Source organism: Lepidochelys kempii, chromosome 11 (assembly GCF_965140285.1).
Source record: "Lepidochelys kempii isolate rLepKem1 chromosome 11, rLepKem1.hap1, whole genome shotgun sequence".
Taxonomy (NCBI): Eukaryota; Metazoa; Chordata; order Testudines; family Cheloniidae; genus Lepidochelys; species Lepidochelys kempii.
The window spans coordinates 1,282,097-1,291,640 of record NC_136390.1 but is presented as its reverse complement, the minus strand read 5'-3'; the positions used below and the strand labels follow the sequence as shown (position 1 = coordinate 1,291,640).

Below are 9,544 nucleotides of genomic sequence, written 5' to 3'. Positions count from 1 at the left end.
CAGAATCTCATCCAGCCTCTAGCTCAGGGGTTGGCAAACTACGGCCCGGGGACCGCATCTGGCTCTTCAGACATTTTAATCTGGCCCTCAAGTTCCCACCAGGGAGCAAGGTCCAGGGCTTGTGCCCCTCCACGGCTCCAGCAGGGGAGCAGGGTTTGGGGCTTACCCCGCTCCGTGTGTGCCATGGCTCTGCGCAGCTCCCGGAAGCAGCAGCATGTCCCACCTCCGGCTCCTACACATAGGGGCAGCCAGGGGGCTCTGCACGCTGCCCCCGCAGCTCCCATTGGCCAGGAACCGTGGCCAACAAGAGCTGCAGGAGCGATGCCTGCGGACAGGGCAGCGTGCAGACCTGCTTGGCCATGTCGCCGTGTAGGAGCCGGAGGGGGGACATGCCACTGCTTCTGGGAGCTGCATGAGGTAAGCGCCGCCTGGAGCCTGCACCCCTGACCCCCTGCCGTGCCCCAACCCCCTGCCCCAGCCCAGATCCCCCTCCCACCCTCTAACCCCTCGGTCCCAGCCCAGAGTACCCTCCTGCACCCCAACCCCTAAACAGAACCTATGGAGATGGAAAAGAGGGAGGTAACAGAAGTCTATAAAATACTGACTGGTTGAGAAAAGGGAGAGAAGGTGGGTCTGTTCTCCCATCTCATAGAACAAGAAAAAGGGGACAATGGATGCAATTGAAAGGTGGGAAATTCAAAACTGATGAAACAAAAATATTTTTCATATTGTCTAATTAGCCGGTGGAACTCACTGCCACAGGAAGCCACTGAGGCCAATAATTTAACAAAATGGAAAAAGGGACTGGACATTTCTCTGGAAAACAGGACCCTCCGAGGTTGTTAGAACAGACTGTGGCAGGGCTCTGGTCCCTCTGGATGCAGGGCTTCAGCCAACCTCGAACTATTAGAGACCAGGATGAGACCTAATGTGTGAGTGTGGGTGAGGGGCAGATTATCCCACCTCTGCTGCTGCTTAGTTCTTACACCTTCCTCTGCAGCATCTGGGGCCGGGCACTGTCCCAGAGAGGAGATGGAGCTCGAAGGACCTGAAGCCTGATCCCTCTGGTGATGCCTGCGTTCCTGTGCCCCTGAGATCTGTGCTCTGCAGAGACATGCAGCTCGGCGCTGCGCTGGGGCCAACACGAGACCCCCGGGCAGTGGCAGGGAGGAGCCAGGCCCAGTTACTGATTTGTTTGGTGTAACCAAGGCCCTATGAGGCCCTTGCTGTGTGTTGCAAGGAGCTGTAACCCAGAGACAGCTCAGCAAAGGGCAGCGTGATGAGCAGTGCCCAGCACAGCCACCCCACCGCAGCTGTTACTAACAACAAACCCTCCCTCCCGGTTACTATAAAAGGCGCAGCTCGGAGCCCCCCCCGTTCCCAGCCTTCGTCCTCCGAGCCCTTTGCTGTCGGATCGAAGAACCTCTGCAGCATGGTGAGTCCTGCCTGGGACTGGGGCTGCCTGTCCCCCCAGCGCGAGTGGGGGGCAGTCCCAGGCTAGGGAGGAGCAGGGTCTCCTGAGCTCCCTGGTTCCTGTGGTGCCCTGGGAGGGTTTAGACGTAAGAGAGCTGTACGGGGGGATTGGTCCCTGCTCCTAAAGGTGATCCATGTGGGCAGAAGCACGCGGAGCAGCCCCAGAGCAGAGCAGACTCCAGAGCTCAGAGGCGTCACAGGAGTGGGATGGTGCTTGGCGGGCGTTTGTCCAGCAGCTGTTGCTGGCTGGGAGGGGGATGGGGGTGCAGACAGCACAAATTCAGGAGTGGGCAAAGGACAGAACAAGCTGGGGCCGCGCAGTGGGAGGGGGGCAGGTGAAGGCTGGAAGGAGGCTGAGACGGAGGCGAGTGGGGCTGTGTGGAGGGTAGGCAGCCTGACTCTGGCTGGGGAAGGAGAGGGGCAGCCAGGGAAGGGAGGTGAGCTGGGAGAGAGGGGCCAGAGAGATGGAGGGAGGCCAGAGAGGAGGAGGGGAGAGGTGTCGGGGGCTGGATCTGTGCAGATGATGGGAAGGGGCGATTGTAGGGGAATGTAGCGGGAGAGGCCAGATGTGGGGCGAGCGTGAGGAAGCAAAGCCCTGAGCCGGGCCGAGAGGCAGGACAGCAGTGCCCGGCAGGGAAGCAGAGGGATGGAGAGGAAAGATAACTCCGGGCTGCAGCTAGCAACTTGGAGGAAGCAGCACCAGAACCGTGGAGAGGCCAGTGAACAAATCCGGTTTTCTGATGCACAAGCAGCTGGCCAATTTCTCCCTGCCCCCCCCGAGCCCAGTTTGAGGTGGGCGGGGATGGTAGATGGCTCTCCCTAGTCTCGGGATCCCTCACTCCCAGAGACGGTCTGCAGCGGGTCCTGTCCTTGCACGACATGCCCCACAGACAGCGGCTGGGCCCCCTGTCCCACGACGGTTCCTTGTTCTTCGCCCCCAGCGCGAGTGCATTTCCGTCCACGTCGGCCAGGCCGGCGTGCAGATCGGCAATGCCTGCTGGGAGCTGTACTGTCTGGAGCATGGCATCCAGCCAGACGGGCAGATGCCCAGTGACAAGACCATTGGGGGAGGGGACGACTCCTTCAACACCTTCTTCAGCGAGACGGGCGCCGGGAAGCACGTCCCCAGAGCCGTCTTTGTGGACCTGGAACCCACAGTGATTGGTGAGTGCTGAGCGCCGGGGGGAGGGATGGGGCTGGGGACCTAGTGATCCCTGTGTGAGCACGGCCTGCCTCGGCGTTTGCACGCACCAGTCACAATAAACTGAGCCACCCAGCCCCACTGGTCTGGTGTGAAAGGCTCTGCATCCCGGCTCTGACTCTTTGGGCCACCCTCTGGAATCAGATAGCACAGAGCAGGTTTATGAGCCCTCTGTGGGGCCGGTAGGGGCAACAAACATCTAGGGCGGGAACGTCAGGGTCCATGGGCTGGTCAGTGTCACAGGAACAGCTGCTGGGAACAAAGCTACGTGAGCCCTTCATCTCTCACTCGCTAATCCATGCAGCCCTGCTCAGGTGTGCATGGGCACCGAGGTTCCTCCAGGTGGGGCGGGCGCTAACCGGGCTGTGCTGTGAATTCCAGACGAGGTTCGGACCGGCACTTACCGCCAGCTCTTCCACCCAGAGCAGCTCATCACCGGCAAGGAAGATGCTGCCAATAACTATGCCCGCGGGCACTACACCATTGGGAAGGAGATCATCGACCTGGTGCTGGACAGGATCCGGAAGCTGGTAAAGACGCTAGGGCAGGCAGGGTTCTGGGAAGCTCTCGGATTCCAGGTGGAGATAATGCTGAGTGGTGGTTGGATGGTGAGGGAGCAAAATCAGCTTCTGCTGCCCACACATTCGCTGGGCATCACCAGCTTCCTCTGTCAGCCTGGGGCAAGAGCAGTGGTGGCCAACATGCAGCTGGACTGCAGAGTCTGCAGGGCCCAGCATGCAGGGATCCACTGAGAGGTGAATGGCCTCTCTGCTTGGATCTAGCTGGAAGGCTGCAAGGCTGAGACCTGCAACTGCCTGCCCAGGCCACACCTCAGTCTGGAATACGAGGATGGCTAGAATCCGCACCATTGTACGGCAGCTAGGCGCAGCCCTCAGGGTCACAGTGACCTGCTAATAGAAAAGGAGGACTTGTTGCACCTTAGAGACTAACCAATTTATTTGAGCATAAGCTTTCGTGAGCTACAGCTCACTTCATCGGATGCATACTGTGGAAAGTACAGAAGATCTTTTTATACACACAAACCATGAAAAAATGGGTGTTTACCACTACAAAAGGTTTTCTCTCCCCCCACCCCACTCTTCTGCTGGTAATAGCTTATCTAAGGTGATCACTCTCCTTACAATGTGTATGATAATCAAGGTGAGCCATTTCCAGCACAAATCCAGGGTTTACGTCTGGGGGGGCGGGGTAGGAAAAAACAAGGGGAAATAGGTTACCTTGCATAATGACTTAGCCACTCCCAGTCTCTATTCAAGCCTAAATTAATTGTATCCAATTTGCAAATGAATTCCAATTCAGCAGTTTCTCGCTGGAGTCTGGATTTGAAGTTTTTCTGTTGTAATATCGCAACTTTCATGTCTGTAATCGCGTGACCAGAGAGATTGAAGTGTTCTCCGACTGGTTTATGAATGTTATAATTCTTGACATCTGATTTGTGTCCATTTATTCTTTTACGTAGAGACTGTCCAGTTTGACCAATGTACACGGCAGAGGGGCATTGCTGGCACATGATGGCATATATCACATTGGTAGATGTGCAGGTGAACGAGCCTCTGATAGTGTGGCTGATGTTATTAGGCCCTGTGATGGTGTCCCCTGAATAGATATGTGGGCACAGTTGGCAACGGGCTTCATTGCAAGGATAGGTTCCTGGGTTAGTGGTTCTGTTGTGTGGTATGTGGTTGTTGGTGAGTATTTGCTTCAGGTTGGGGGGCTGTCTGTAGGCAAGGACTGGCCTGTCTCCCAAGATTTGTGAGAGTGTTGGGTCATCCTTCAGGATTGGTTGTAGATCCTTGATAATGTGTTGGAGGGGTTTTAGTTGGGGGCTGAAGGTGACGGCTAGTGGTGTTCTGTTATTTTCTTTGTTAGGCCTGTCCTGTAGTGGGTGACTTCTGGGAATTCTTCTGGCTCTATCAATCTGTTTCTTCACTTCCGCAGGTGGGTATTGTAGTTGTAAGAATGCTTGATAGAGATCTTGTAGGTGTTTGTCTCTGTCTGAGGGTTTGGAGCAAATGTGGTTGTATCGCAGAGCTTGGCTGTAGACGATGGATCGTGTGGCGTGGTCAGGGTGAAAGCTGGAGGCATGTAGGTAGGAATAGCGGTCAGTAGGTTTCCGGTATAGGGTGGTGTTTATGTGACCTGCTAATGCAGCCTTCATCTGGGTTCTGTCCATGCCCTCAGGGTGCAGGGGAACTCGGTGCCCAAGTGTGTGCCGTGAATTCAAGCTGTCTCGGGCACTGGCTGGAGCTGTCTCACCCCTTCCCAGGGAGCTAGAACAGGTCCCTTCACGCCCGGGGCAGCGGACCCCAAACTGCTCTCAGGGAAGAGGCAGAGAAGTGCAGCTCCAGGACAGGCTCTGGCCTGGGAGGCCCAGGATGGCAGAGCCTGGGATGGGGGACGATGAGAGGGGATGGGTTCTCCATCCACACAGGGAAAGGAGCCGGTGGACAGGCTCTGTGCCTCCAGCCTCTTCTTGCTTTCAGTGGTGCTGGTGTGACTGCGCATCCAATGCTGAAGCCATGCTGGTGCCACCAGAGCTCACACCAGCATGCTCCTCGGTGAGCCGGGAGGTGAGTGGTATTGGCAGAGAGAAGCCCCGGGCCCGGCATGGTGAGAAGGAGACTAAAGCGAGGATTAGTAATAGGGCTCTGGGAGCAGAAGGTGAGTTGGGTGTGTGTGTAGGGGGCTTTCAGGAGTCAGGATAAAGACAGGCAAGGGGTGAAAGACAGAGAGCGGGTGACAGTGAGTCAGTACGGGGGTCCTGGAAGCCGACACATTTTCCATAAATCTCTTTCTGCTGGAACACTTCCACCTTCCCCCACGGGCTCCTGAGCACTGAAAGTCCTCCGGAGCCCTCCTGTCATCTCACAGCACAGCTGTGAAATCCTGGGGCCCTACTGCACAAGGGATGGGATGACTGAGCCCCTGGCAGGGTGCTGAGCGATACAGGCTGCTCTGCTACACGGCCTGGGAGAGCCGAGCTTGGACACACATTTCACTCTCGGCTGCCTGTCCCTTTCCCAGGCTGAGCCCTCTCTCTTTCCTGGATCCCCGCAGGCTGACCAGTGCACGGGGCTCCAGGGCTTCCTCATCTTCCACAGCTTCGGGGGCGGCACCGGCTCTGGATTCACTTCCCTGCTGATGGAGCGTCTCTCCGTTGACTATGGCAAGAAGTCCAAGCTGGAGTTCTCCATCTACCCAGCGCCTCAGATCTCCACCGCGGTGGTGGAGCCCTACAACTCCATCCTGACGACCCACACCACCCTGGAGCACTCGGACTGTGCCTTCATGGTCGACAACGAGGCCATCTATGACATCTGCCGCAGGAACCTGGACATCGAGCGCCCCACCTACACCAACCTCAACCGGCTAATAGGTCAGATTGTGTCCTCCATCACCGCCTCCCTCCGATTCGATGGTGCCCTCAATGTGGATCTGACAGAGTTCCAGACCAACCTGGTGCCCTACCCCCGCATCCACTTCCCACTGGCCACCTACGCCCCCGTCATCTCTGCAGAGAAGGCCTACCATGAGCAGCTCTCTGTGGCTGAGATCACAAACGCTTGCTTTGAGCCAGCCAACCAGATGGTGAAGTGTGACCCCCGCCACGGGAAATACATGGCCTGCTGCCTCTTGTACCGCGGGGACGTGGTGCCCAAAGATGTCAACGCTGCCATTGCCACCATCAAAACCAAGCGCAGCATCCAGTTCGTAGACTGGTGCCCAACTGGCTTCAAGGTTGGCATCAACTACCAGCCCCCGACGGTGGTTCCCGGCGGCGACCTGGCCAAGGTGCAGCGGGCCGTATGCATGCTGAGCAACACCACGGCCATTGCCGAGGCCTGGGCTCGGCTGGACCACAAGTTTGACCTGATGTATGCCAAGCGGGCCTTCGTGCACTGGTACGTGGGAGAGGGCATGGAGGAGGGGGAGTTCTCAGAGGCCCGGGAGGACATGGCTGCCCTGGAGAAGGATTACGAGGAGGTGGGGACAGACAGTGTGGATGGAGAAGGAGAGGAAGAGGAAGGTGATGAATACTAGAGGGTAAATGTCCTGTTTGGATGGCTGGGAATCAGCCTGATGTCTTCCTCACTGATGCACTTGGGACGATTGTCCACCTTAAATAAAACAGTTCCTCCAGTCACATTGTAGGGCTTTAGTTTGCTGCATCCATTTACCTGTTCCCAATCTGAGCTATGCCCCTTCATCCCACGCCTGGTGCAGCCACAGGAAGGAAGTGGACGCAACCCCCGTTGTCTGCCAGGCTGAACTCTACAATCTGCCAGCTGCCGAGTGCACTTCACTGGCTCGAGACAGAGCCGCTGTGCCATTGTCCCATCCCCCGGCTCCGCTCTGGGCGAGGGGCTCCCGGTGAGGTGCACAGACCCTAACCCTAGACAATGCCGACTGGGTCATGAGTGACAGGGAGAATCAGATGGAGGGGAAGAGGGGAACCGGTGGGCTGTGTAGATCCCTGGGGTCGGGATGCTGGGGCCAGCACATGGGCCCCACAGATCATGGGCCCAATCCAACACTATATGTTGGCTGGGGACACGGAACCCTCCTCCATGGTGCTGCTAAGAAATAACCCTCCCTGGTCTCTTCATTGCTCTCCCAGGTCTTCTCGTCCATCTCTGCTGGTTAGCTTTTCCCTTTGCCTCCCATGTCACCTCCGATACCTTTCACACAGGACCTCGTACAACACAGATACTGGCGATGAGAGGACTGACTGTATCCATCCATTTCCATGTTCCAGTACCCTGGCACCTTGGAACCCGCTTCACTCCTTCAATGTGGGGTTAAGAATACAGGGGGAGGGGAGAGGTCTTCCCCTGACCTTAGACCCATAGGCCATCCACTGGTCACCCGTCTGGCAATAGTAATTCCTTCCATGAGGCAGTCAGGTTGGGTGGGAGAGGCTGCCTGAGCTCCCCTATCTCCTGGACAGCCGTTAGCGATGACATTGTCAGCCGGGAGGGAGGGAGAGCGCTGCAGGGGCCGATCCTGAGAGCTCGGACCCCCACAGGACCGATGGCTGCTTGCTAGCATCCTTTCCTGTTTCTCTTTTCCTTTAACCTAAGTGCTCTCCACCCCTTCTCTGCTCTGTCCCCTGGGCTGACTCGCTCTGTGTCACCCCGTCCAAGGGAGACTGTCCCAAAATGCCCCCTGGCTCCTAGCAACTGTGCTCTTGGGAGGAACGGCTGCTGGAATCTAAACAGCTTTGAAACCACTCATGGAGAGGTTACAAAGAGGAACAGCCCGTTCTAGGGGGGTAGCCATGTCGGTCCCAGGACGTGAGAGAGACAAGGTGGGGGAGGGAATAGCTTTTATTGGACCCACGGCTGTAGGTGAGAGAGAGCAGCTTTCACAGATCTCTTCAGCAGGCCTGAGGCAGAGCTCTGTCCCTCTCACCTACAGAAACGGGTCCAACAGAAGCGATTCCCTCCCCCGCTCATTCTAGGAGCCTCACACAAGGGACGTCAGCCTCCCCACGCCCTATCAGCGCCGTGTGTGCTGGGCGTCTGGCAGTGCCCATCCGAGCTCACCTGGGACTCCAGTAGGCAGCGCCAGCGCCCTCGGAACAGCACCTTGTCCGTGCCGGGGGGACTCTGGGAGCGTCCTGGAGCGCTGCGTGTTGGCACTCACCAACCCAGCCCAGCAGTGGCTGACCTCGCGGCTCCACCCCAAGGAGACAGGTGCGCTAGAAACACAGGACAGATGATCCAGGCTCAGAACAATAATTTCCAGCTCCACAAACCGACCAACACAGAACCTATTAGTTCATACAACAACCTGGGTTTGGGTGCTGTGAATTTCAGCAGGGCATTCGAGCATGTTCAGTGTCTCTGGGGGCTCAGGACTAGGTGTCCTGTGTGACCCGATGGAGCACGTCTATGTCAGGGGTTCTGCACAAGTCGGGCAATGTCTGGATAATAAATAAAAACAGTAACACACGTCAGCAGCGAAAGGGTTAATAGCGAGGGTGACGCCCACAAGGAACTGAAAGGCATGTCCTGAAAGGAGGATCCTCTCTAGGGATGTAGAAAAATTGGAGATGGGACAGAAAAGAGCCCCAGAAATGACTGAGGGCCAGCGCTAACGGCTTGCCACGAGAGACTTACAGAGCTCCATCTGTTTAGCTTTTCGAGATGAAGCTCGAGATGTGACTTGCCTGGAGTGTGTCAGGACCTTCAGGGAGAACACAGTGGGTGCTAACGGGCTCTTTAGTCTAGTGGAGCCAGGCAGAACCAGAGCCAAGGGCTGGAAGCTGAAGCCAGACTAATTCTAATGAGAAACGAGGCACAAATTAACAGTGCGGGTGATTAGCCATGGGCACTGCCAACTGGCTGGCTTCCCATCCGGCCTGGTGCCTTCCTGGATGATGCTTTTGCCGGACAAGTCCCTGGGCTCCAGGCAGGAATGGCCTGGGCTAGAGAGGGGGTCAGATTTTGTGAACTAAAGGTCCCTCCTGGCCTTCACCTCGATGACTGTACGAGAGGCACATCAAGAGTTTGTAACCTCCCAGTGCACTGCCCTGACATCACAATCAGCCTGGGCTTTCCATTGGCTGCAGCAGCTGCCAGTCAGCAAGGGAGGAATGTGATGGGCTGCTGGTGAGCTCCTGCCCTGCACCCCTGTGTACCACCGAGGCCACCTGCCGTGCAGATCTCTCCTGATGCAGGAAGGTAGGGCCTGGGCTTTATCAGAGGGTGGGGAGCCCGGCAAGCACTGAAATACCCTGGAGAGGGACGAGCTGGGTGGAGACCTGAGGGACGGGGGATGGTGAAGGGGAGAGGTGGTGACTGGAGAGCGCCTGACCCAATGGGTGCAGAGCAGAGAGCGGAAAGG

The 9,544-nt window shown here is 57.1% G+C and overlaps 1 protein-coding gene across 6 annotated transcripts; it reads left to right on the top strand.

Annotated features, from left to right (window-relative positions):
* The first annotated feature begins 1,267 nt into the window (after positions 1-1,267).
* LOC140895361 (tubulin alpha-1D chain) lies at positions 1,268-6,839 on the top strand. 6 transcript variants are annotated; one of them, XM_073304829.2, is made up of 6 exons: positions 1,268-1,435; positions 2,415-2,637; positions 3,056-3,204; positions 4,565-4,633; positions 5,179-5,265; positions 5,753-6,839. In XM_073304829.2, the coding sequence occupies exons 1-6, from the start codon at positions 1,280-1,282 to the stop codon at positions 6,734-6,736; spliced, it is 1,668 nt and encodes a 555-aa protein (XP_073160930.1). In that variant the 5' UTR covers positions 1,268-1,279; the 3' UTR covers positions 6,737-6,839. The 6 variants fall into 6 exon arrangements, with proteins under 6 accessions (XP_073160930.1, XP_073160932.1, XP_073160933.1 ...); XM_073304831.2 differs by lacking the exon at positions 4,565-4,633; XM_073304832.2 differs by lacking the exon at positions 5,179-5,265.
* Positions 6,840-9,544: the final 2,705 nt, after the last annotated feature.

What these genes read in the sequence shown, in the direction of transcription:
- LOC140895361 (XM_073304829.2), top strand. Translation starts at nt 1,280, where the DNA reads ATGAGCAGTGCCCAGCACAGCCACCCCACCGCAGCTGTTACTAACAAC. An exon ending in CGAAGAACCTCTGCAGCATG is followed by an intron (nt 1,436 to 2,414) that starts GTGAGTCCTGCC and finishes CTTCGCCCCCAG; the next exon opens with CGCGAGTGCATTTCCGTCCA. An exon ending in CTGTTTCTTCACTTCCGCAG is followed by an intron (nt 4,634 to 5,178) that starts GTGGGTATTGTA and finishes TCTTGCTTTCAG; the next exon opens with TGGTGCTGGTGTGACTGCGC.